At 45.5% G+C, this 27,448-nt stretch overlaps 1 protein-coding gene and 1 non-coding gene across 2 annotated transcripts; both read right to left on the reverse strand.

The window, feature by feature from the left end:
- Positions 1–2,754: 2,754 nt before the first annotated feature.
- On the reverse strand, positions 2,755–27,411 carry NCAPD2 (non-SMC condensin I complex subunit D2). Its single transcript, XM_054269838.1, has 31 exons — positions 27,264–27,411; positions 27,099–27,174; positions 26,905–26,963; positions 26,276–26,457; positions 25,609–25,748; positions 25,209–25,336; positions 25,001–25,124; positions 24,761–24,908; positions 23,720–23,917; positions 23,079–23,213; positions 22,440–22,524; positions 21,645–21,822; positions 21,317–21,438; positions 20,176–20,385; positions 18,048–18,222; positions 16,459–16,543; positions 16,188–16,321; positions 15,076–15,208; positions 13,490–13,574; positions 13,229–13,390; positions 12,776–12,990; positions 11,040–11,151; positions 10,610–10,733; positions 10,256–10,411; positions 9,862–10,039; positions 8,722–8,816; positions 6,613–6,693; positions 4,372–4,558; positions 4,021–4,147; positions 3,730–3,888; positions 2,755–3,568 (listed from the first exon to the last, which is right to left on the reverse strand). Exons 1-31 carry the CDS (start codon positions 27,385–27,387, stop codon positions 3,486–3,488), a joined length of 4,200 nt encoding a protein of 1,399 aa, XP_054125813.1. The 5' UTR covers positions 27,388–27,411; the 3' UTR covers positions 2,755–3,485.
- Positions 26,532–26,854, reverse strand: LOC128933256 (small nucleolar RNA U85). The gene has a single exon (XR_008482767.1). It is a non-coding gene; the product is annotated as a small nucleolar RNA U85 (small nucleolar RNA).
- Positions 27,412–27,448: the final 37 nt, after the last annotated feature.

Genomic DNA, 27,448 nt, shown 5'->3' on the forward strand with positions numbered 1-27,448 from the left:
AAATGGGGTACAGGGATGTGTGTGCACAGCCTTGTGCTGGATATGGTAGTGTAAGGAGCCCTGTGATGTGAAAGTTCCAGAGGGATGGAAAAGAGAGGAAGGGCAGGAAGTCAGCACATGTTCCTGCTGCATGCAAGGTGTCCCAGAGGATGCTGTTCTGTACTTGCCAGTCACATGTGACTGTCCAGAAAGAGCTGAGTCAGTGTGCTCGAGCACTCCTGCTGCCGGCAGGAGCAGCTCCGCTGGAACACACCGGTTACATGAGTCAGAGTCACTCCTTTGCTGAGGAAAGGTAAGTGCAAAAGGAACAGCACTTTGGTTTTGATATGAAATGTAGCAGCAGTTTGATCTGGCATCCCTTGAACGGGGTGGCCCCCATACTGCAAGAAGAATGCCAGAAATGTGTTTGCAACTGCTCCAAAATTCCAGTCCACTTGCACAGACTGAGCCCTGCAGGGGTGGGCAGGCTCTGAGAACTCAAATGACAAGTGTCCTCCTTGGGTTCAGCAAAAGCTGGGGCTGGCAAGAAGGAAAGAGCCATCACTCTCACATATCAAGCAAGAAACTTCAGAGACTGCAGAAACTTTGCAAATTTTCTTGCGGATTCTTGTAAGTTCTTGCAAATCCAGCAAAGCCTGGATAAAATGCAGGTGCTCAGTGACTCAGGTGCCGTGATGTTGCAGCTGCTCTGCGTCCCAGATCCTTGCTGGGACTGCAGTAGAACTGAATAGTTACTCTGACATGTCCTGGCAGTGACTGTGAAGTGAAAAGGCTTTGGCAGACAAGTCCTTGATTGCCCCAGTTTTCTCAGACTCAAATAGGTTATTGTCCTTTTTTCCTCTCTGATGCTAACAAGTTTCCTTTATAAAAACCCTTCCCCTTGGATGCTGGGGCACTGACTCTAGAGCTTGCAAGACCAGAAAAGTGCTGCTGAATCACAATCAGCCTTCTACCAACAGTTGCTCATATAGGAAAGGAGTAGGGCAACTGGAGACTGGGACATCTGGGAACTGAGTGAAGAACCCTGAGGGAACACCCCTTGGACCAAGGTGATAGAAAGGGACGATGGTTGCTGCAGGCTCTAGAAGTGTACAATATTCACATTATTCCACTGGTACCATGTGTAGGAGTTCAGAGCAACCACGGTCAGGAGTCCCTAGAGAATGGAAACACCATTGATCTTGGCACTGAGTAATCAATCCCACTGCCTCAGGAGCAGGGGAGTGGGATTACTCCTTCAGCAGTGATTTATGGTCATTGTGGCAGCCACCAAAATATGTCTGTGAGGAACAGAAGAGCAGCAAATATCTACTTAAAGCTGTAGCCACAGTGTAGCTGCCCAAACCCCTCTTAGATTTTGCCTCATCTTTCTTCAGGACTTCCTTTGCCCATGACACAGGACTGCTAATTCTTCTGATATGAGGGGAGGATAGTGAGGAGAGGAAGGTGCTCCACCTCAAAAATTTGCAGAAAGGGACCAATCAGAGCTCTCACCCACTGACTTCTCACTCTCACTTGCCCAGGTAGTACAGTGTCTGAGTGTCCTGAGCAAAGGACAGACTGCAAAGCAGTGAAGGAGCCAGCACGTCAGTCCAGTCACTGATTGCCAAACCCTTCTTCCAGAAGGATGACTGTGTTGATCTCCTGAAGGAAAAGGTTCAACCACTTGTAGTGGAAAAGTATGGTCTGAAGGTGAGCCAATGCCTAAGAGTTTTATGGCCACCTCACTTCCTCCATCCACCCGTTCATATCTCCCCTACTATATCATTAGCAACATATTATCTCACATCGACACAGATTGATTGCTTGCAAAACTTTGAGCCTGGGCAGACATCCATAGATGCTGTCTTTTGCTTTTTTAATTCCTGTATGTGAGTGTCATACCCTGTGGGTGGTGAGGGAATCATGTATGCCGTGCATGACTCTGTGCTGTATTTACTGTCAATGCTGTAGCTGCTACCTTTGCCTCCTGGAGCCCTCACTGAATATTTTATCAGGAAGGAGGGGAAAAGGACAACATTACTGTAGCTTTCTGATCTTTGTATTTCATGTGATTGTCCTGAGGCTACTGGTGTGCTCTGGACTTGGAGTATATCTATATTGGTATTTGGCTATTTTAGTCTGGTGGCAAGTGGGCAAGTATTTTCACTGAGTCATGGGACTCAAGTGAGGTGTTTATAAATACACCTGTTACCCCATAATTCCCCACTTTACTTGTTTCTGGAAGCATTTAACATGATTATGTCCATTGAGGTATGCTCAGGTTAGTGCAAAGCTATGCACTTCCTAATGATTGGGGTTTTTTTTTATAGGGATCAAAATTAGCTACAGCAGCTACTTCTGCAGTCAGAGCAGAAGGGAACTGAGCAGCATGCTCTACTTGCTGGGGAAACCCATGAGCACAACTGTGGGAAGGTGGTAGAGCCTCAGAGACAGAGACTGCAGATCTGCGGGAACCAGTGGAGAGGAGGAGCACCCTTCCTATTCCTGCTGGTGACTAGTCTGCTTTCCAGGCAGATGATAAGGTAAGAGGAAATAATTCTGTAGTAAGAGCTCTGGGACAAATGCCAACTTGCCTCTAGACAGAAGGTTAAAGGTTATTTATGTGATTAACACAGAATCTAATTTAGGGCACTTCATGTTCACAGGGCAGTTTAAGGAGTGCCGGGACTGACTTGAAAACTGATGTGGCATTTGCAAAATGAAAAAACCCAAGTGCCAATTTTACTTGAAACATAATTGGATTTGCAGCAAATACATTCCAGAAAGCAGTAAGACAATCAAGGGTACCAGTATTCCTAGTAACCTATAAAATAAGCATTATTACAAGTTACTTCCAAAGTTTTAGTGTTGGGTTGGTTTTGTTTTTTAGTTTTTAAAGATGTATTTTTTCCTATGGACTTTACCTATTGTTTATTCAAGTGCTCTAGTCTAAGTTAGCCTTTCTCTCTCTTTCTCCTCACACTCCACTCCCTGAACACTTCTTTGATGAGATATGCACAAGAAAAACATGCAGGTGCCTTCACCTCAAAACCCTTGGCTTGGATTTACAGGATAAGAGCTTCAAAAAGCATGAAATATAAAAGGGCCTAAACCCAACACCACTGCATTGGTCCTGTGATAAAAGCTGAATAGTGTAGAATAAAGCACACACAAAATAAGAAAGGAATGAGCATTTTGTACTCTGTGGGTAGTTTGGCTCTTCTTAGACTTTCTTCCAAAGATTTAAAAAAAAAGTTAATAAGAGCAGCTTATTCTCATCTGCAAAGTCAGGGCAAAATCAGTCCAAGTGCCATGTTCATCATCACTGCCTTTCTTTGTGGAGATATCAGAAGAAAGGGTTGGAATTGCTTTATGCTGGTGTTAACTTCCATTTTGTCCTCCTTTAAAGCACTGTCGTATTCTGGGGTAGTTGAGACAAGAGAAGGTGACGGTTGCATAAAGGGAGTTTTATTTTTAGTTAAAGGCAGTGGCAGATGGTTCCTTCAGCGCCGCCGTCGGGCTGAAGATCTGGTGATGGGAGTTGTTTTGGTGGGGGTTTCTTCCTCTCTTAATTCTGCCAATAGCTCTAAAGAGAGTAAAACATGTCAATAATGAGCACTCTGCCTTGAGCAGAGAAATCTACAGGCAACCTCCACAGTGGTCTGAAGCCCATGACCAAAGGGACAGCCCTGTTGGGCAGAATCTGTAGTCCTTCCCCCCTCAGAGCACACGTGTGCAGTGCCTTACCATCCTCAGAGTTGTTCTCCTCGTCACTGGAGAAGGTAATGATGGTTTTTTTGCGTGGAGGGCGCTTCTGGGCACGCTTATGATTTCGGAGGATGCGGGATGGGGGCGTGACAAAATCATTATCTGAGTTGGCTGGGCTTAGGGGCTGGCGCCGTGAACCTGTCAAGAAAAAGGGAAAAAAATAGAGAAAGGCAGCAAACTTCTGTCTGTAAGGGTGAGGAGAAGTGCTTAGGTGTTCCTGCTGGACTGCAGGATCAGGGGAAGGCTGGAATGTCACAAAAAGGAACATACTTCCTATTGGTTTCTGCTTGGCTGGTGCTGGCATTGGAGTCTGACTACCATCCTGGCATGTCTCTGTGGAATCCAGTCCTCGCTTATAGGAGGCAGACAGCTTCTGCTCCAGCTCTTCAGCTAGAGCCTGATGGAGATGTAAAACAGCAGTGCAGGGGAAAAAAAAAAGAGAAGGTAAGGGGAGAGAAGTATTACATCCATAGCAGAATTGCCATCAAGTTAAAGGAATAAATTGATAAATTGTTAGCGGTGAGGAAAAGTCTGTTTAAAATGAAAAACTGCAGGGCTTTCCAGTCCCTGCGTATAAAAAGCAATTGTTTTCTGGCCTGGACCCTTGTCCCACAGCCTTACTTTAGCCTCAGGTTTGACACCTGCTCTGCGGAATCGAGCCAGCACGGTTTGGAAACAATTGTAGACAGCTGGATCTTGGAGCTTGTCTGCAAAGCAGTCATAGTTGTCCTGCAGCTTGTGAAGGCCCCGCTCCGAGACCGGAAGCAGAGCAAGGCAGTGGGACAGATCCCGATACTGACGCTCAGTCCTGGCAAAGACAAAGATCACCGTTAGCTCCTACAAAAAGGGCTGTGTGAGGATGAGCACATCCCTCCCGGAACTACCAGCATTTCCGGCAGGTGCTTCTGCCCTGGACAACATGAGATTCAGGTTGTTCTGTTACAGGTCAGCGACAGGGTGCTGTGCCATACCACAGATAACCACCACTGTATTCTGTAACACTGACTTAGTGCCTGTTGGAAAAACATGAAGGCTCCACTGCTGAAGAGCACAGTCACTTGTTTGAAAAATGTCAGAAGTTACTGCTGACCAGGAGGAAAAGACTCAGTGAGGTCAGGACTCCTTTTGAAGGGCCTTATTTCAACCACATAACAAACCCCCCTGGCTGTTCATTTTTGCATGTTTGAGATGATCTCAAGCAGAAGCTGTATTTGATGTTGTCTCTCCCTTTCCTGGTTAGTTACATAAAGAAGGTCATAGTCATTAAGTTATAAAGTCAGCAAATAACAAATGCTGCATCAGAGAATGACTACATTCAAATTCCAGCAAAAGTTACTGGAATAAAACCAAAGGGAAAGAAAAACAAAAGCACAAACTAACATCCCTAATGTAGATCACTGTGATGGAATGGAAAGGGAAAAAGCAAAGCCAAAGCCCCTGTTTTTAATATACACTAAGTGAGGGCCTCAAGTCTGTCCAGCACAAGCTGTCTCAGGATGCTCTGCTCAAGCCCAGACAGATGGAGAACAAAGCTGCAGCATCCAGGTATTCTACCTGTAGTCTGAATGACACCTGGCAAGTTCCTATGTTTAGAAGTCCAGAAATGCTGAGGAGGGTGATGGTGGCTGCAAATCTGCTCTGATAAGCTCCTGTTTTAGCTTGGAGTGAGAGTCTTGCTCTAGCAGTACCACTAGTGTGCACCAAGCTCATCACCTTCGTGGTGACAGAAATATCAGGGCATTCTACTAAAAGTGAGACAACACACACACAGACAGTTAATTACAAATGTGGTGTGAAGAGCTCACCAGTGCTCCTGGGAGCTGGAGAGAGGGACCACTCTCCACTCTTTCTCAGGAAACAAAATCCAAATATTTTGGGAAATATGCAACTCCCTGAAGCAGCTGACCAGGTCACATGCCCAGGCACTGTGCACAAATGGCCAAGATAAGCAGACAGCTTAAATCTCAAGGACAAAGCCACAACAGTGGAGAAGGAAAACCACAGGAATGGAGGGAAGCAGGGTACACCAAAGCCAGTGGAAGTTAAAATTAAGATATCTCACTGGAATGGAAGGAGATAAATTTCTATTATTATTCTTCTTGGAAAGAAACAAAAAGTGTATGCCTGGTCAGTGAAGTTACAGCTTGGGGAGCAGGAGAAAAACATCAAAAAAGCCTTAAAATCCAGAAAGCAAAATGATATCCCAGATTTACAGCATGGGTCCTGCACTCTATACTCTGTAATCAGCAATGTACAAGCAAGGTATGCACATCTTGGAGATGGAGCAGAGCAAAAGCCAAAGTGTATGGTGGCACAAGCCCTTAGGTAAAATAATAATAATAAAAAACCCAGAACAGAGTCCCAGATGTAGACTTGGTACTGAGCAGCCCATGCACACAGAACAAGGACAGGCCTGTATCAGCTTGATAGTTGAGATCATCCCAGACAGAACTGCTGGAAAGATCCCAACTTCTCAGCTGAACACACTGATTTCCTAGCTGAGCTGCAAGGGAATAGCCTGTGGAGAAGGATCACAAAAGTATGCAAAATCCACATGTGGGATGTCTCCTTGCTCAGCTATAAAGAATATCTAGATTGTCACAAAACTTTTTCCTTAGAAAAAGGAAGGAAGAGGAGGTCAATCACTGCATAATAAAACCAAAAAACTTAATTTACAAGTATTCGTGTATTTTTAGGAGAAGGTAGTTAAAAAAAAAAGGGAGACCTAAACCAAGTTATGTTGCATTTGTCACATGAAGAATATAATGGGAACCTTTTACAACCACAACATACAAGCTCATATCTTCTGAAAAATCCTGAGAAGCAGAAACACTTGTCAGGAAAATTAAGATTACAACCCACCTGACAGTCCGGAATCTCTGACAAAGTTTCTCCACCAAGCCCTCTGTTTGTTTGTCTTTTGTAATATATGAGAACAGATGTCTGCAAGGGGAAAAAAGCACAAAGATTAGAGCCCACAGAGGAATCCCCATTTCAGGGAGGAGGGGTGCTGAAAAGGCAGCAGTGCTGACTTCTTATCTGCTCCTTCCATCCGGTTTTAAGAGCATGCAGCACCTCCAGACAATCTCCTCACCTCACAAGTTGCACTGACAGACCAGTTTGTCTGACAAGCAACCCTTGAGGGGAGCACTGTGGCATGCAGCATTTTCCCTCCTCAAAACCATGCTTGTGGCTTTTTCACTATTAATTTGCTGAAAGTGTGTTGTTGCATTTTGGATCAATGCAAAAGTGAGCACTACTTTGCACTAAAATGGGAACAAAGTCTAGCAGAACTTAAATGCTAACTTAATCCATTAGCTTCTTGAGGGATAGAGACACCTGGACTTTAGCACAGTTAAGGACTGGTGCATTTTGCACTATGTCCTCTTAGAAATCACTGAATAACTTCTATTTATTAAGAAGGTCATGCTGCTCTCCCCATTTCTTGTACCAACATTTCTGTTAACTTCAACTCAGGTTGCCACTGGCCTTGATATAGTTCTAAAGCACTTCCTTGTTCAGTCTTTGTTATGTCTACAACCACCACACCAAGGTGCTTTTCTAAGATACATAACAGAGACAGCATTCTAAAGAGTCCTCCCTTTGCATTTTTCCAGCATCAATTAATCTTTAACTACTAATTCCCTTTTTTTCCTATATAAAGGATATATGGTGTGTTAACTGATGATCAGGTCTTTAAAATTAATTATCCTGATGCTAATTTGATACCTATCTACATTGTTCAATCAATACTGCCTCTTCTCTTATTTGCCAGACACCTCCAGTTCTGTCCACAAATGTTGTTGGAAGTAAAAGGTTCACCTTACACCTGTTTTAACCCCACCAATCACACTTTAATGCAATTGCTACAATTATGCTCTATGTCTGTGGTAATACCTTCAGTTTGATAATTATTAAAAACAGTATTGAAAAATCCAAAATTATTTGGATTTTTTTTTACATGCTGCCTCTTGCCTACCTGTGATGGTTTGTTTCACTTCAGGCATTAACTTCTATGTGTGCTGTCAGGAACCACAAGCTATAATTCCCAGTATTTCACATTACCCTCCTTAATTAAAGCTGAAGCAAAGATATCCATCTACTTTTGCCACCATAAATTAATTTTAGTTTCAATTACACCCTCACTAATAGACCTCTTCTGTGTCTTGCAATTCCTACCTATCCAAAATCCCATACCTCTTCCTAAATGCACTGGATTCTCATAGACAGGAAGACTACTTGAAAAATCACAGGAGATTTCATTGCTCTTCTCTTCAGCAACAGCAATACTTTTGTCTAACACCCCCCTCTATAATCCATAGGGATTCAAATGACTCAGAAAAACCCTCATGTGGTCAAGTTTCAGAAATGAGAGGAAAATGTCTGTACTTTACCAATAACGATATTATTAGTGTTGTCTATGAGCAACCTATAACCTCAGATTGAAATATTCCAAGATCTCTATACTCCAGAGTCAGACTTGCTTGAAAAAAAAACTGAAACCAAACAAGAAAAAAAACAAACAAAAAACCCCCCACAAAACAAACCACCAGAAAGCCAACCCAGACCCAAACCTGTTACTGTAACTACAGCTTTACTAAAACTGCTTACAAAACTCCAGTAGCCACCAAAATGACAAAGGCAGCAGCTTTAAAACCTGTTGTGTTTTCCTAATGTTGCATATCCACGTTCCCATGCGTAAAACCAACTATTTTCCTTTTCTAGAGGGAAAGTAATTTTGAGTTGGTGGTTACTCTTTGTAGAGTCTCTCCTCACTCCCAACAGTGTGGCTTTAAAATCAGTTCCCCTCAGCATGACTCCATTTCCAGTACAGACTGAAAAAGTCAGATCAAAGAGAACAACTGAAAAAGCTTTTTGTACACATCAATGTAGTTTTTCTTCCCTTGATATGGCACCCCCTTTGCATAAACATAGTCCTGGCAATAAGGGATTTATTTAACCTCAGAATACCTCATAATAGTGTGGAAGGATTCCTCCTCTATGCTGCTGTTAGGATCCGAGAGATGACTGATGATGTCTGGAAGCAGGTTATAGACGGCATTACCCTGTGCAGAACACAAGTTTCTACATGAGATACAGAATTAGAAAGGATAATTTGAGTCAAGCCAAATAAGCTGCCCACTTAAAATGACCTCCTTTTTCTCCACCCCAAATCTACTGACTGAAAGCATCAGCTTTTGGAAACAAGCTTACACAGCCAGCCAAACCTATCCAGGACTATTTGGCTGGGGAGGAAAAGCCCAGCCAACCAACAAGCTAAACACTGCACCTCAGCTCTGCTCTTTGGCAGACTTGGATGCAGTTTCTTTGCCTTCCAACCTTGCCACTACCCAACAAAAAAAGCTTCCTGTTGAAGGAAACAGCTCTTTAGTTCATGGAACTACTTCCCATTTTCTTGCCTGAAAAGATCCAATTCATATTCTCTTTCCCACTGCTTCTACACAGCTTTATACATAGCATAGTCATGCATGCTGCAGAGGTAGGAAGTCAGTGCAGTCAGGTGGCCAGCTCTGCTTTAACAAAGCAAACCAGGCCAGAAAAGCCCCAGTGTCACTGCAGTCTCTCAGGCAGTAAATCTCAAACTCTGAAGGGCCCACACAAGGCTGCACATGGAATGAACACTGGGGGTAACACTGCTCCTGTTCTCACCTGCCTGGGCAGAAACTGCTACAATTTAAATAGCACTCCATCTCAGTGTCCCACAGCCAAGAACAACTCAGAAAGGTTTCAGAGAAGGTGCACTGCCAGAGCCATAAGGTCAGGGAACTCTGCTGCAAGGCCTACAGGTGAGCTACAGAAAATTGCTCCTAACCTTGTGCTGGGCATACACAAGCAAGCAAAGAGAAAAGGCAGTGGTTTGGAGCCTGCCTTCCAGTGTGAATGGATGAGGTCAAATTCAGCAACATCAAGCAAGGATGAAACAAAACTTGGATTGCAAAATTTCTTTTAACTACCCTTATTTAGTCCACAGGGAGACAGACCAATGGCTCTACACCATTAACACGCCTTCTCCAGGGCTCATGTAATTGACCCAGCCTCCAACAGCCCTTGCCTGCTCTTGTGAAATAAGGTCCCTGAGCATCCACTTACCTTGCTGGCCAGTTCACCAAAGAAGTTCTGAGCCACTGCCACAATTGCCTCCTCTGGGTCTATGAGCAGAGTTGCCATCTCACTCACTTGGCCCTTCACCTTGACCATGTCTTTGAGGATGAGGTGGGTCATCACCAGCCCAGCCGTCTGCCTCACACTGGGGCAGGGGTCCCGCAACCTGACAGGAGCAAAGAGTTACTGCAGAAAGCACCAAGGGAGTGTCTGAGTTACTGGTGCTGGTGATAGCCCAAAGCTCTGGTCTTCCTGCCCCAAAGCTCTGGTCTTCCTGCCCCAGCATCTTCAAATTTGCTTTCTTGGGTCATTCTCACCTTCTGGAGGCCCAGTGTCACCCTTCCACAGGGTGTTCGTCACATGACAAAGAGTGTAGCATTACCTGGCATAGAGATGTGATGTCCAAGGCTCCACCAGGTTGGGGAAGCGGATGGCTAGATCTCCTGCTGCAATTATGAGGTTGGATCTCACATCAGGCAGGGGGGACTTCTCCATAATGGTGAACAGCAGACGCAAGTGGGAGTCACAGAACTCAGAGCTAACAAGACAGGGTACAGGAAAAAAGGGAAAAATAGGAAAATTCCATCTCTCAGAGAGCAGACGGAAAAAAACAGTTAAAAAAAAGTGATCTATGAACACTGTATTTGTTCTTTCCTTGGGAAAGGAATTGCAACATTTGCTTGTGCTTTAGTACTAGGAAGGCTGGGGAAAGAACTCTGGCATGGCTCAGCAGTACCTGATCATGCAGAGTTTGCCAAGAGTGAGGGCTGCAGCAGCTGACAGCGCCGAGTCACTGTGGGGTCCAGGGTTGTTGCAGATGTTCAGCACCAGTGGAACAAAGGCAGAGAGCAGGTGCTTCCCTAGAAAGTGGGGATAAAGACAGCGAGCATGAGAGCACTGTGCATCGTGCTTTAAGAACAATTACTCCATTTATCTCAGAGCTGCTGCAAACTACAGTAACTGGTTGACTCACTTTCACCACTGAACAACCACCTCCAGAAAGGCAGAGCCAAGAAACAGACAGCCTACGTGGAAAGTGACACCATGGAAAATGAAAGTGCTTCCTTCCAGAGGAAATAGCCTTCCTCCTAAGGACCTGTTGCCTGCTGTACCTGCTCTTTCACACAGGCAGACAGCCAGTGTTGCTCAGTGGCAGCCACACTCACCATCCAGAAGTTCTGTCTCACAAATGCTGCGGATGAGCTCGGCCTCGGTGTCATCAGCTGTGGCTCCCACAAGGCCTAGCTCCTCCTCCATAGTGGTCTCGTTCCCTGTGCTCTGTGCAGAGAGGAGACTGTAAGAAAGATGTCAGGCAACAATAACCTCTTTCTTCACAGGTACATGCATGTTACCAGCTGCACAACTAAAGTGGAGAATAGACTGACAGAGTGTAATAACCCACTTTCTCCCAAGAACTGAATGAAGCTGTGAAGGGTAGTCTGGGATTTGCCAGTCCACGTGCTACAGAACACCAATCACAGAATCACATAGTTAGGTTGGAAGGGACCACACTGGATCATCTGCTCCTGGAGGGTCTTCCTAGAACGCATTGCACAGGATTGTGTTCAGATAGTTCTTGGGTATCTCAAGTGAGGGAGACTCCACAACCTCTCTGGGCAACCTGTTCTAGTGCTTGGTCACCCCCACAGTAAAGAAGTTCATGCTCATAATCAGGTGGAACTTCCTGTGCATCAATTTCTGCCCACTGCCTCATGTCCTAGTGCTTGGCACCACCAAGAAGAGTCTGGCTCCATCCTCTTGGCACCCCCCCTCCAAATAGTTACAGACATTGATGTGGTCCCCTCAGTCTTGAGGCTTACAAGAGGCCCAGTTCCCTCAGCCTTTCCTTCTAAGAGATACTCCAGTCCCTTAATCATCTTTATTGCCCTCCACTGGGCCTGCTCCAGGAGCACCTTGTCTCTCTTGCAATGAGGAGACCAGAATGTAAAGAAAGCTTAAACTACTGACACTACTAAGATAAAACAGACCTAGGAAATGTTCAGCATCAGTGTGTGAGTCCTGCATAACTTAAGGGACATTCAAATACTAAAAACAAGAAGCTCAAAGCAGCCTTTGAATTGCTGGTTTTGTGAGCAAGATTATGGGAAACCTTATAGCAAATAAAAAGCAACACAAGGGAAGAAAGGAGACATTGCAATGGGGACCAAATCTGTATCCAACTGCTACTTTTTAAAAAATCTCGTAATAACCTCCTCCTGTGTGGAAAATGGTAGTGACAATGATAAGCAGTTGGGTGAGAAAATAAACTACAAAGTTCTCTGTAGACTTAGCAGTATAAGCATCTAATAGAGACTGGATACCCAGATGGACACAATGTTTTTCTCTATTCTTACCCAGGAAAGTTAGCCTCATTGCATTCTGGAAAATGTTCCAAGATAGACCTAACCAAACAGGGCATTTGTAGCATCCAAATCACATTAGAAAGACTACTGTTAAACCTTCATCATTACTATCTAACAGAGGATAGGACTCTCAAATCTCCTGGACTCGGGCTCTAGGAAGCCTTTTTCTAGAACTCCAGGGCACAAATGGATGTTTCTTCACCACTACTGCATCAGTTGCAAAAGATAGCACTGGTGAGAAAGGAGGTGATGAGTGAAAGGGGAATGTTTTCCTGAAGCAGGAGGATAAGCATGGCCAGGACATCACCCTTCACTCCCTCCCCTGTGCCTCTTCAAAACTCAAGACCAGCATGGGAGTTAACTGAATAGGGTCATTCAAGGACCTCAGCTCTCCCTGTCAATCCTGACCAATACCAGTCTGTTTCTATTCCTGAAGCACACATTGCCCTGTACCTCATGCAGCCTCAGGATTGCATTCTCTAGAAATCTGCTGTAGCTGGGACACCAGAAGAGCTGCCCAAAAACCCCTTGGCTCTCACCTGGCGTCCCTGCTTCTTTGTGCTGGTGTTAGATTGCTTCTTGGTCTTCTCCTCTTTGAGGAGGCGGCGCCTGCGTAGCTCTGCACTCACTGACACTTCCAAGTATGCTACCTGCTGCAGTGCCACCTGTCCCACAAGGGCCACCAGGTGCAGCAGCAGGAACGTGGAGAGGCTGCCAGAACCATCAGAGACCCTGTGTGGAGAATCCCCTGCATCTAAAGGAGAAAAAGGCCCCAGTTCAGTGTTGATCTAGACCTCTTCCCTGTCACTTAGTGCCAAGTCTCACCATATAATCCATCTCCACACTCCACAGCTCCTTCATAGCACTTACACCCTCCCATGCCGACACTTCCACCAGCCCCTCAGCTCTACTCTCCTGCAGTCACTCAAGGCCACCCAAAACAACACTGGAAACCACAGGTACAGATTTCCTTCATCAGCTTTTTTCCTCACCAGCTTTCTGCTCATCAGCCTCCTGCAGCTTCTCCAGAGCTTGCTGACTGCACACATGCAGGATGTCAGCACAGATCTCCTCTGCCCCTTCTGCCAGCTGGTAGATGAGTGTTACAGCTGCCTCCATGAAGGGGATCCAGTGACTGCTTGGCTGGGCAAAGCCTGATGAGAAGAGGGAGCAATGTACCCACATCACAATGATAACACAGGTGGTCTCACAGCCCAACCCCATCCCCTCCAAACCTGCTGACCTGGGCTCACCTTTACTCACAGTCTCACTCAGGCAAGCAAAGAGCATGTGGTTCTGGGGCAGTCGAAAAGGGGCACTGTTCTTCCCCAGTGCTGGCTGCAGAGACAACAGGTGAGTTACACGAGATCCCCCCATGCCCTTCCCAGTACTCAGCCTTCCTGTGTGCACAATGTTCATCAAACTCATGCCAGGGACATCCAGTACTGCTCTGCTGCTAAACATGCAGCAGGGGCATTACTGTCACTTGTGACACCAGGGTAACTACACTGGGAGGATTTAAAGCTTGACCAAATGATGATCCCAGGCCAACCCAGAAACTTCTCACCTTAAATCAAAATAACTCTTTGAAATGTCAAAAGGATTAATTTAAAATCTGATATTATTTACTCACTCTCTGCAATGAATAGAGAGGGAAACCTCTGGAGCATCTTAGAGTCAACAACAGTAAGTCAGCTTGCCTTGGGGTACTCCAGAACCACATGGGTTTGTTTAAAAGCAAAATATCATCAGTGGAAATAACCCAGGATAGGTCTGGATCCAAGACCACCTCACACTAAGGTTGTTGCATATATTCTGTATCAGTCACACCACCTTTTAGGTTGGGAATAAGATAACCTAGAGAAATACTAAACCAAGTATGACAATATCTGAGGTGTCCCAGCACACCTCTGTCTGCCTGATGAATATATACTTGAACAAAACAGAACTGACTTGAGGATTTACCAGCTTTCAGTAGCTTGAAATAAGAACTCCTGAGTCACCTGATTTTCAACTCCTGATTTCTGGTTGGGAGGATGGGTGGGGAACAAGAGCTACTGCCAGTCAGTCAGCCAAATATTTTCAGTTCAGTCCCTCTTCACATACAAGATTAACTGCAGACTTAAGTCAACCAAAATTGAATTACAGCCATCTTTAGAATATTTAAGAATGTTGTGATACACATTAACTCACGAAGTTCATACAGCAACATCCCCAGTGGAAGGGGCTGTCACAGAATGATGCTGCTCTGTAAAGGAGGACTCCTTTTGTGATAGAACTCCTGAACTAAATGCCCCAAATGACTGAGTCAAAAAACCAGATTTTTTTTCCAATTGTATTAAAAAAAGAAGTATAAATTGTTTCCCAGGGAAAGCAGTCATCAACCATCGTGTTGTTCTAAGTACAACATGGACAGGTTTGAAAGCCTTTCATGTTTTATATTCTGCTGTACAGCTGACAACTCCTGAATATCAATTAATAGGGAGGGCAAAAGAATCACACCACCAGAAAACATCAGTAGAGGAAAGGGCTTCATGGTTGAGAAAACACAAATCAGTTTAGAATTGGGAGTCTGAAGAAGAGAATTGAAAGGAAAACATATTTTCTTGTGCACTGAACTCTTTACTAATTGAATCCAGCCTGTTGCCTAATGAAAATTCTTTTATTGCATGTTCACTGGTGTGTGCTAAGCTTTCCAGACAGTGCTGCTGAATGGTCTCAACCTACTTAATTTCAAAATCTGTAAAAATTTAATTACCTCTCTCTTTTCTTCCATGCAAACAATTTCCCCCCTTTCTTTGTTTCTGGACGGACCTAAAGAACAAACCCATAGCCTTACCTTAGGGTTACTGGCAAACTTGGAAATAACACTGCATACTTCTTGAGGCAGCCTGTAGTCTTCACATGCCTTCTCAGACAGCCCCACTGTCACCAAGATGTCCAGGTTGGTACCTATGATCTCTGGCTTTCCTCTGTGGAATGGAAGGGATGGGGATATCACATGAGGTGCTGCTGAAAGTTTATGGAACTATGGATAACCAAGAGAAATACTGCTTGTGCCTTGTGGAAAGGAGTGGTTTGAATAAGAGGGGAAAAAATAAAACCCATCCAAATGACTCAAGATACAGCTAGAGGAGCAGCAAGCAGTATTCCACAGAAGCCAGTGTAATCCACTATCCACTAGGAGATGAGTTTCTCCATTGTGATCAACAGCCTCTTTGTAAAGAAAGAAGATTCTTGACTCTTTTTTCCCATCAGAAAGGACCAAAATTTAGAGGGGTAAGAAAAACAAAAATGCTGGAAAGTAGGAAAGAGTAGAGAAGCTCAGGACTTGTGACATATACCATTCCTTCCTCTACTGTGGGAAACAAAACAAGCCAAACCAACATTTATAAAAAAAAAGCCAATCCCAAATCCATACCCACCTGTTCCCATTTCTGTCAGTGAAAGAACTTTAGGATCATCATTATGCAGGCCTGTTTCTGACTAATGAAGGACTGAAGTAAGGACAGCAAGAAGTGCAAGTAAGGTGAATGCCAAAGGGGAAACTGAGGAAGTGAAAACCTTTTAGTGCAGATATATTTTTTTTTGCCCCCAGAAAGTGAAACAGATTCATTTTTCTTCATGCTAAAGGCTCCAGACATCTCTACTCAGCAGCTTCTCGCTGTTCTTATCCAAACACAGACAAAGCTGCAGAGTTGTGACACTGTAAACTCTGGGAAGGGATGGGTATTCACACAAGGAAAATAATCTCATCATAATCATTCAGAGGCCGTGTTGGTGGGATCCAGCAAAACTATGTTTAGTTCCAGGCTTCATTACCCCACGATAGGGTTACTATTTTTGAAGCTAGAGCCAAAGAGTCAGCTGATGCAGCACCCACAGTTCTTCAATAAAATCGACTCCTGAACACCCTTCCACTGAGAGGCTTTGACCTGGCCCCAGGCTCACCGTGCCATCATCCCCAGCAGCATCACGGCAGCGCGGCGCTCCAGCGCCGAGCACGGAGACTTTTCCGTGAATCGCTCCCAAAGCAGCTGGGTCACAGCGGGCTTGATTTCATCCTTCTGCACAAACTCCGAGATCTGCAAAAGGCAGGCATGCGATTAAAAAATTAGAGAGAGGCAAAGGAGAATGAACTTCAAAGTAAAGATGTAATCTGCATTGACTACTGTTTGAATAAAACATGCACAACCCAAACCCAGACAAGGCAAGTACTCACTATCTCCTCTAAGCACTGTAGCATTCCCAGTGATGCATCCACCATGATGAGAGACAGAGAGTGCACCAGGGCCTGTGCCTTGGCCCTTCAAAAGGGGAAAAAGTACAATAAAATATTAAAAGGTAAAAAAAAAGCAACTGTCACAATTACTGCTTTATTGAAAAGGCTGAAAACATCTGATGGAGAACAGAGATGATCCACAGGATCAGGAAAACTCCCACAACAAGCTTGAGTTCTCAAAGTCATCCAAGTGCCAATGACCACGATGTGGGCTTGTAAGTCCATTGCCTCATGCACTGGTGCTTCTTCTGGTGCTTAAAGATCCAATCAGAGGCACTAAGCAGCCACTTCCTAGTTTCTTTGCAACCACAAGTCAAAGTACAATTCCCTAGAAACTGAAAATCTCTCTATGAACAAATGAGGACAGAGCACCAACTGCAGGAGTGCTGTTTCCAGGAAATATTATCAGGAAGAAATAAAAAGCAGCAGGTGCTCTTTATTTGCCTGATGGCACAAATGAGGGTGACTTATGGTGCATCTCACCAGGGATCACACTTATTGCACAAGTATCCAACAGGATTTACAAGTGTGTAAGCACTAAAAAAGGGCAAGTGCCACAGCAGAGAGGAGACACAGCTCTTCTCTAGTATGGGAGAAGCAAACTTGCAAATGGTAGCTAGGTCCCACCATCAAATCTTCAAGAAGGATAAGCAACAAAGACCCTTTAACATCCTCCCATCTTAACATCCTTAACATCTAAGGCATGTAGAAATTGTTAGAAAAAGATTTAAGATGGGTCTGACTGAAATACAAACAGAAATACATGTGAAAGCACCCAAATAAGAACAAACCTTGTATAGTGTGAAGGATAAAGAAATGGGGAATGTGTTGTGTGCATCAGAAGACGAATGCCTACACGTGACCAAGGCCACAGCATGTATGACTTGTCAGCTAAAAACCCTGAGGTTTGGTAACAGAAATACAGTTTCAACATTAGACCACACTGTTTCTCTTATTATCCCAGCAGGATGAACAACTACAGTTATAAGAAACTCAAATAACTGACATTGGCCAACAACTTTGCCCACAGAGTGAAGTATATAAGACTCCTGGACATGGGATGACTCCATATCAACAGGTGACTCCTAATGGGCTGAAATTCATTTTTGCCAATCAAGAGCCCTTCTGGCAAGAGAAGAATTCATAATTAACTCTTCTTGTTCCCTCTCAGATAGGGACCCTACCCAGATTATTTAGGCAATGCTTTGTACAAAAGTGAAAGTTATGAGAATAAATATTAGTGCCTGACAACAGTTTAACTTCAAGTAATTCTCAGCATCTGCTTTGCAAGGTCTCAGAGTTTTGCTGCATGAATTTCCTGCACGTGAGCTCTATGACAAACCAAGAACAGAAGCTCAGCAGTAGCTCCTGCAGGAAGACTGGGATACTCAGATAATAACCTCACATTTCAGCTCAGCATGAAGCATGCCAACTCTCAGTTCTCTTCCTGTCCATACCCCATTCCCAACAGCAGAAAGGGAATGGGGGGGAGGGAAAAGAAAAAAACAATTGATTAGGGAGATCCATACCTCTCGGAATCCTTGCTGGGGCTCAGATAGAGCTGTCTGTAGGCATTGAGCACAGCCTCCTTAATTCCAGGCTCCTTTGACCATATGAGGGGCAGCATCCTGCGGACTCCAAGCAGTGCCTGGGGCACGCCAAACTGTGAGACTGTCACGAAGAACTCAATGGCTTCCTGCACCACTGCAGAGAGAACAGTTGTGATAGTGCAGTTCTTCCCCAGTTCCCATTAAAGAGGCCATTAAAACAAATGCATAGGAGTACTGGTCTCACAGCAAGCTTTACAAGCATCTAGGAATCACTGCTACTGTCTGCAGAGGGCTTGAGTCAGAATGGGATCACTAGCACAGAGATGTAGATGTCCCAGAAAAGAGACACACATTAACAATATCACAGCTAAATCCAATGTGATATGGTTAGGGAAAGAGCACAGAGACTATCTTTGAGGAAGAACAAAATTCTCTTCTGGGAAACAGTAGCTTTGGGAAAAAAGATCTCATAGTCGCAGCAGACAGCTGAATATAAGCGCCAGTGCAATGCTAAAACCACGGGAACTGAGCTATTTGATGGGGTAAATGGGGTAAGGAGTACTGTGTTTGGTTCCAGCTTGACTACTCCTGACATAGACTGCTCAGTCTTCTCACAAGACAAAAAAAATAAAACCCCATTAAGTTAGAGCACATCACAAGACATCCACAGCAGTGATCAGAGGAGTTGTGCTGCAACAGACAGTTCATAGAGTCTGACCTCTGGTTAAGTAAGAGCTTTTACCAGTATAAGCCCTTACAAACTAGAATTAAGAATATCTATCAGGTGAGCTGGTATGCTTTGCCTGTCCCCAGTCACACCAGAATACATACATTTGCAACAGAAAAAAAATTTAAAACTTCAAATATTAAATCTTTAATTAAGAAAGGGTCAATCTGAGCACACACATCCCTTAGCACACACCAGTCTCTTCCTAACCCAGCAGCATACTCTCTCCAAATGGAGACAATGTCTCAAAGCACTTCTGCTATTCAGACACTAAATGTGCCTTCCTTATACAGCACAGGACACCACGGAAATGAAAAGTTATTAAAATTTGTGCATCCATTAAAAAAACACCCCCACAATCAAACCCCAGGTGTTGAAGTACCAGGTAGGGCAATTTCTTGGCCTTGAACTTCAAAGGATTGGTAAAGACACTGAACCCAGGAGTTCATTTTTTTGTGTGCAAATAGCTAACAATACCAAACCTTGCTGGGGAAGCCCACGTGCTTATCACAAGTAACACGAGCCCTCAGCAGAGATGAAGCCTCAGAAGTGTTTGCATGAAGTCTGGGGCACTGCAGTGCCCACACCACCCACACCCCAGATGTGTGCAAGGGGATGCGCTGGAGAGGATGGGAGCGAGACTTGTACCCCTCATCCCTTGGAAATGCCAATTTCTGATAAACACTACAAAAAAGTCTAAGTGATTACAGCAGTTCTAATATTAAATATGAACAGCTGAATTAACTCAAAGGCCTTCTGATCACCACCTTTCTCTACAGCACTGAAGAGGACCAGGCCATAGAACCTGTTGATCAGGCTCATGTCTAACCAGAGAATAAAGTTTGAGCAAAGGTGAGTTAGATGAGACCAGCTGCTTAGTTCCCCTCTTGTGGCCAGCAAAACAGCTGAAGCTGTGTCAGGGCACTGAGCACATGAGCAAACCCAGCTTCACTGGCCAGGCTTACTTTGGGAGAACCTCAGCTGAGATGATGAACATGCATCCCTCCCCACAGGTGGCTTCCACAAGTGAACTCACTTTGGTCACCCGACTGGTTTTTTTTTAATTTCAGAAAGTCCAAATATATTTTATTTGTTTTTTAAAACAAGTTTTAAACATATTTAAAAAATCTTTTTCAACCTTGGTATTTAAAAAAAAAATGGATTCCTAAAAAGCCTGTTCATGCCCTATTCAACCCCTTCGTGACACCCATTTATATGGTGCTCACTTTTCCAATACCCTGGAAGTGTCTATGACACCTGCCTAATGAAGAGCAGCTCCTTCAATCTTTTCTCCTTTTCCTGGAGCTCTACCACTCCATTTTCTGTCAAGCAAGGAAAGAGCTAGAATGCTGAATGGGGAAAAAAAGTTATTTCACATACCTGAGACAGAATTTTCATACATCATCTTGCTGATCAGGTTCAGAGCTTCTGTGATTTTCACTGAGAAGTTGTAAGCATCTTGCAGGTAGTGCACCAACATCTCCTGTTTGACCAGCTCTGTTTGAGGCTGCTCTTCCTGTACAACTTCTTCAATCTTGTCACTGCTGTTGTCATGTGGAGGATCCTCACTGTTCTCACCTGGGCATGAACCTACACAGCACACTTGTTTGTGAGCAGTACTGAAGATACAAAATAAACAGGCACAGTTCAGGGCATTTTAACCCTCCTCTCCCCATCTCACAGTGACAGCTTCCAAGAGTCAGGATACAAAAATCCAAATTCTGCAATCAGACCTAGCTACAAAATCTCAGCATGCTGTGGAACAAGTTCCAGCACTACAATGTGATGCTCCAGAGAACTGCCAGCTGTAGTAAAAGGGTATGGAAAGGCATGGTCCAGTTGGGGAAAACACCATTAAAATGCTGATGGGGTTAATCTGAACTTGATAATTCCCCAAAGATGGATAAGGGCCCTAAAATGGAACCAAGAGAAAGCAAACACTACTACTCCACAGCAGTTTGTGCAAATGTGGAGAGTTCACCAAGTTAAGATTTTTAGACAATAGACTTCCAACAGAAATATGCTCAATGTGATTGGCTAAGTAACCTTATGCTAAAACAAACACCAAACAAAGTGTGTGAAGTCTTAAAAATACACCCAGAGGCTCAGGCTCCAGATAACCAAGGCTCTGCTTGAACCAGATACTTGGTCAAGGCTGCATTATGTGCCACCACCTGTTCAGGAAGCAGAACTCCTGACGAATTCAGACAGGGCAGAAGGGTGTGAGTGGCAACACTGGCTCCACTCCCCTGAGATATGTGAGTTAACACACCAGAAATGCACTTCTATTGGGACCATGGAACTGTTCCAACAAAAAATCAAGATCAATATGATCCAGCTAAATGCCAAGGTACTTGGACAAACCATGAACAAACTGTGCAGAGATGCTGCAGCTCTGGGAGCCGTCAGGTACACAGAGACTGAGCCTCATAGGTCAGAAGGAGGGACAGAGCATTCCAGACAGTTTTAGTCTGGCTCTGGCATTATTTTGGACTTGGGGAACAGAGAGTGATACAGTTACCTGTGTAAAGTCTCTTCAGAACACCCAGGATTGTTGCCTCCTCATTTTCCTCCCCAGGGCCCACGAAAGGTTCCTCTCCCTGGAAGCGACACAGGGCCTTCTGCGTAAGGCGGGCTGCGCTCCTGGACAATGACATTGCCCAAGAGAGCATCAGCAACACATCAGAGTAGAACACAAGGGAAACCATCCAACTTTGCCCATAGCACCTGGGAGAGCAGCTCCTATCAGCATCTTGTACTGGATGCCCACGTCAATCTCTTCCTACAGAGCAATGTTATTGGAAATCACCCCTTGGGATAAACACGGTCAAACTGCAGAGCCTTCTTACTTGTAATTCAGCTTCTTCAACAGCCCAGTGATTTGCTCCACTGTCCTCTCCACTGTTTCTTCAACTTCCAGCACTTCATCTTCTCCTTCCTGCAGTGGTTGAAAGAGCTGCTGTGTGGCAGCCTTGACTTCTGGCAGCATCGCTTCCCACTCTTCCTCTGGGGCGATCACTGGAGCTACTTAAAAACCAGAGGGATTGAAGAACACAGACTCAGGTGACACCTTTAATGGGAAGGAAAAACTCATCTGGAACTTAGGAACTTCCCCTACCACCTCCCAGGCAAGCACTGTTCCCATTGCTGATCCCAGCCAGACTGCAGTGAGAATAAGGTAAGAACTCTGACTAAAACAAATAAACCACTGAAGGTAGGAAAAAAAGACAGGTAAGAGAACCATCATTTGTTTAGCCTTGGACTTTGGTGCTGCCCACAAATCAAGTTGAAATAACATCTGATCAAAATCATGACTCAAGCGGTCCCTGAGTGGTAGAAAAGAGAAACCTGGGAGGGTGTTCATAGACATTTTCAGTTCTTATGCAGAAAATAGGATATATAGCTATAAGGACTGTTGATTTAGACATGGATATTAATGTGATGCTTTTATAACAATACCATAAAGAAAACTGTTGTGAGTTTAATACCAGTGATCTGGTCTCACCATCTCACACAGATAAGGTCTGAGACAAAAGCTGTCACAACCTGGAAGCAAATTTAATACGAGGAAAAGTACATTAATATGAGGAAAAGTAATTTCTAGGACTATCCTAGAAAGTGGAAAGAAGAAGAAAGGAAATTACCTGCTCTGGGTCTGCTACGATCCCTCATTTCTTTCAGTTTCTGTACTTCTTTCTTTAGTGGCTCATCCAAGTCAGTCCAGCTTAACTGAAGATGTCAGGAAGAGAAGAAGAAATATGTTAGCTATCCTCCTTTTCCTGAAATGCCAGAATTCTCCTCTCTCTTCCACTCCCTGCTTTAGTTGTCAATTCCCATAGATAACTGTTTTGGGAAAGTGGAAGAGTAGACTCTGGCCCCGATCCTAGAATGAGAACTGCTCTAAGTTCCCTGTCTAAGGCTCAGAAACTCAGGAGAAGGTGCAGCTAAACACAAAGAGCTGCACATCCACAAAGAATATTTTAAAATACTAATTTTGATCCTAAGGAGAGAAACCTCACAGTGGACTCAAAACTGCTGCAGGTTTTTACCTCAGTCACACCCCTCCTGGCCTTCAACATAGCTATGCATTTCACCAAGAGAGGGATGAGTCCAAGAACTCAAAATTGAACCTGGGAAGACCAGAAAGCTGCCAGCTGCAGAATCAAAGGCTACACCATTCCTCCCACAAGACACATAAATGCTACCGCCCTGGCTGTAGCACACTGCAGATATTTAGCCTGCGAAGAGACATCTAACACATCCACCATATTAACTGGAATTACCTTGCTGGAGAAGGGGTTATTGGACAAAAACGCAGCCAGGAGCTGGACTGCATTCTTAACCACTAAGACAGATTTGTCTTTGAGCCGCCCAACAGCCAGCGACACCACAGCCTGAAACTGAGTCAAAGGCAGGGCCTAGAACACAACAAGAGCACAGATAAAGTCATCAAGAAGGCTCAGAGACTTGGAAAAAGTTTACTGCAGACATCTTCATGTACTAAAAAGCACAGATTATAGATTTACAGAAGACTCTAGGGCTCAAAAGACCTCTGGATATATTCTAGTCCAGCATCCACTGAAAGCAAGGATTTAGGTTATCCAGGATCCTGCTGAGTTGAGTATTAGTATATCTGGTAATTGTGATGTTCTCCCATACCAGTGTGTGAAAAGAGGCTGTATGCTATGCTTTTTTTTCTGGTTTGTCCTGGTAAGAATGAGCAGTATCTAATTTCCACCCTCCAGTTCCCCCACCCCTGGGATCTTTGGTCTCTTGGAAGAAACTGCAGCCACCACAGTACACAGGGACAGCGCCTTTCTCTCTTAAAACTTCAGTCTCTGCAAACAAAAAGCAGGGTGGTAGAAATTCCCTCAGGACACACAAGATGGAAGTGAGGAGCACCATTTGCCCAGCACAGACTTGCCTTGCACTGCACAATGCGAGTGAAGAGCTGCAGCACGCGGCTGCGCACGAAGCTATGGACGTCACACACGTGGGCCTGCAGCGTGCTCAGGAACTTGTCCCGAGTGCCACGGGCTGCCTCCTCCAGCTGGTCACCATTCAGCAGCTGCACCAGCACTTCTGCCATGGCTGCCAGAACGGCGTTTCGCATCGTGTAACTCTGCCAAGACAGGAGCTGGTCAACTAGGAACAGACCATGCCCAGAATTTGGGCCCTCCCCATCCCAGGCTCCAGCCCTAAGTGAATTTTTCAGTATGGATATTGTATGAAGTTTGGGTGAATACAGCTGTGTGTGCAAGACAGAGTAACTTTTGCTATGAAGACAGGCTGAGAGTTGGTCTTGTTCAGCCTGCAGAAGAGAAGGCTCTGAGGAGGCACCTAAAGGGGGCTGTGAGAGAGCTGGAGAGGGACTTTTTACCAGGCCATTCAGTCACAGGGCAAGAGGGAATGGCCTCAAAGTGAAGGTAGGTTTAGATTACATATGAGGAAGAAATTCTTTACTGAGAGTGTGGTGAGACACTTGAACAGGTTGCCCAGAGAAGCTGTGGATGCCCCATCCCTAGAACTGCTCAAGGCCAGGTGGGATGGGGCTGTGAGCAACCTGGTCTAGTGGAGGGTGTCCCTAAGGGCCCTTCCAACCCAAATCCTGCTATCCAGGTAGGTACACAGAAGCCAAGAACCGACATGAGAAACACTTATGGCAAATAAAGAAAAGGTAACACAATGACAAGCCCATCCAAGTGCTGAAGAACAAGGGACAACAGTAGGGACTTCAGACAAGTAGGCAGTCTCCTGTTCTCTGACATCTGATAGTGACAACCAGACAGGAAACTGCCATGGTTTCTGTTCCCTTTGCATCTTTTAGGTAAGGGCAGAATCTATTCCAATAGAGCAGGTTTTGGATACTTGAGCTCTGTGAAAGAGGCTTTGTTTCAGACAGAAAAACTGGATAGTAGCATCTCTACTTTGACTTTTCTGGACAGGTGACTTTGCAGAAACATACCTCCCCATCCAAGTGAGGCAGGAGAACACTCATGTTGGAGAGCACCAGAGCTGGAATCTGTTCAGCCAGTTCACTTATAAAAGTAGCATAACCCTTGACTCCAGAAGCCTCACGAGCCAAATCCTGGGGACATTTCTGTCCAATTTCCCTGTACAGCAAGATGAAACAAGGAATGGGGAAACAAGGAATAGCCTCAAATTGCTGGAGATAAAAGGACAAGCCTCCAAATATTTCTCTCACCTTAGCAGTTCTCCCACCAGGCTTTTTAGACCATACTCTTTAGCCCAGAGGCTCACAGCCTGTGCAAACACTGGGGCTACATGTTCGAAGTGCTGCAGCATCTGTGTGATCTTCAGAGTGGCACCTTTAACACATGAGAAAGAAGAAGGAGGTCAGGGAAAGTAACTGGGAATGGCTTCAGGGAGAAGGCAGAAGAGCAGGAACTCACTGAACATGCGGTCACAGTGAAGCAGAGCTGCAGCAAGCAGGTGTGTCACAGCCTCCCGTGTGAGCCGGTACCTCTGAAGGCCGATGCTTGGGTTCTCCAGGATACGGTAGCAGCTCCCCGTCATCAAGCTACATCCACAGAAGACAAACAGCAAACCTCACTATCACAACTTGCACAAACATCATTCTAGCATACCACATGTTTCTGTCTGAAAGATTCTCCAGTGTCCTCTAAAAATTAGCAAGCATCTGAATTTTTTGTGGCCTATGTGAGGAGTGGTTCCTGTGCACATTGCTTTTGCCTCGAGCTGTTTCCTCAGTTTCCCAATGATCTGCACCCCACATTTTTATTCCTCAGAACCAATCACTCATTCCACCAATATCTCCTCTCCAACTCATACCTGACAAACTCTTCTTCCACCACTCGACCACTCCAAAGCTGACGGAGATCCAGCTGCAGCAGCTGTGTAAGCAGCCGTAAAAGCGGCTCCCTCTCCTCTTCCCACAAGGATCCAGAAGTCTTGGCATGGTTCTTCCTATTCTAGAGAGGAGATTACACAGTAAGATACATCAGCAGCTTCACAACAGACAAAACCCCATCATTACTCTGCTTCCTTCAAAATATAAGAAGTCTGTTAAATTCTACAGCATTAAGAGACACACAGTGAGATGTGTGAGATCACAGGGGCTTTTCTCCCCGCTCTTCTCTCTCAGCTCAGGCCAGCACCAGTGCCTTGTGTGGTTTAAGGATTATACCTGCATCCACTGCCATCACAGAAAGGAAATCTTGAGAAAACACTGGCACACTAAGTTCCAGCCAGAAACTCAAGAATGAAATAGAAAGGTCTGGGCATCCAAGTCCCTTCTGAAATTTAGACACATGACTGTCCCTTTGCTGTTTTCCATGCACAGTTTCACAGAAGCACCAGTGCTTCACATTAGGCACTTCTCTTGCTGGCATCATGTTTATATAAACCTAGCTATAAAATCTGACAGATACTACAGAGTTCAGCAAGCTTAAAATTTTATTCTGACTTTTATAATCTTTCCCCCAGTCCCTTCACCTACCTTCCTACCAGGATCTGCCTCTGAGCAACTGTTCTTGCAGGTTTCCATTTCAAAGGCATCCATCAGGCCAGTCAGCAAATAGCAGTTCATCTTAAGAGCATTGAGGTGAGCAGCCCGGTCTGCATGGCTCAGCCCAGAGTCACTCAGGATAGTGGGAAGTTCATTGGAATGATGGGACACCACTGAGGAGAAGCAGAAAGTCATGAGCACTCCTTGCCAGGTGCCTCAGCCATCCTCTCTTCGGGAGGCTTATAGCAGCCATCAGATTACCAAAGATGTGTGCTCACATCTCACCAGCTGTAACATGGGCTGCCCCCTGCAACCCAGACCTTGGGCACACTGTCTTGTCCTATCCCCACAGCCCTCCATCAGCTCAGGGAAACACTCGCTCTGAGCTGAAACATCCCACAGATGCATATTCCAGGGACAGGGGCAAGAGGATTTTCTGTCGGTCTGCCCTTACAGCGAACATGCACAACTCAGCATCGTCCACCAAGATTACAGACCCGTATGACAGGAGTGGGCTGAGGGTGCAGCCCAGCTGGCCGAGTCACATTAGCCTTTATATCATCATTGAGCTGCCAAGGGAAAACAAGCTCTCTGTTAGTCCGGAAACAGCGGGTACCCACCGTGCATCATCAGCTCCAGGGCGTCCTCCTTGACAGCCGTGCCCACGGTTCGGAAGTGGCTGCGGGACAAGCACAGGGCGTAAGGCGGCGAGCGAAGAGCGCGGGGCAGAGGGGCGAGTGCCCGCGCTCCCGCCCATCCCTGCCCCGTACTCGCCGCCCCGCCCATCCCTGCCCCGCACTCGCCCCGTACTCACTGCAGCACGCTGTACACGCAGTCGAAGTGCTCCAGCACGGCCAGCGCGCCCCGCGCACGGGAGGCGGCCCGGAAAGCTGCGGCAAAACACGGAGAGACGCGGGGGGATGCCCGTGAGCCGGCGGCAGGACCGGGCCCGACCGGAAAGGGGGTGTAGGGACCTTACCTGCGAGTGCGGGCGGCAGGTCGCGGACGGCCAGCACCTCCTGCACCACGTAGCGCCCGGGGCCGCCATCCCGCAGCAGATCGGCGGCAGCGAGGGGCAGGTGGAACTCCGGGGCCGCCGCCATGGCCGCCACAGCCCCGCACGGCCCCGGGCGCTCGAAACCGCGCGCGCAGACCGCGCTCGCC

This window comes from Melozone crissalis, unplaced genomic scaffold (genome assembly GCF_028551555.1).
Source record: "Melozone crissalis strain CALT ecotype California unplaced genomic scaffold, PUWL_Pcris_2 ptg000008l_1, whole genome shotgun sequence".
NCBI lineage: Eukaryota > Metazoa > Chordata > Aves > Passeriformes > Passerellidae > Melozone > Melozone crissalis.

Bases quoted from the DNA above. Each gene is read 5' to 3' on its own strand.
- NCAPD2 (XM_054269838.1), bottom strand. From the start codon at position 27,387: ATGGCGGCGGCCCCGGAGTTCCACCTGCCCCTCGCTGCCGCCGATCTG. The intron at 12,991-13,228 runs GTGAGGAAAAAA...TTTCTCCTTTAG, and splicing joins GGCTGATGAGCAGAAAGCTG to ATGCAGGGGATTCTCCACAC. The intron at 3,569-3,729 runs GTAAGGCACTGC...TACTCTCTTTAG, and splicing joins GGAGAACAACTCTGAGGATG to AGCTATTGGCAGAATTAAGA.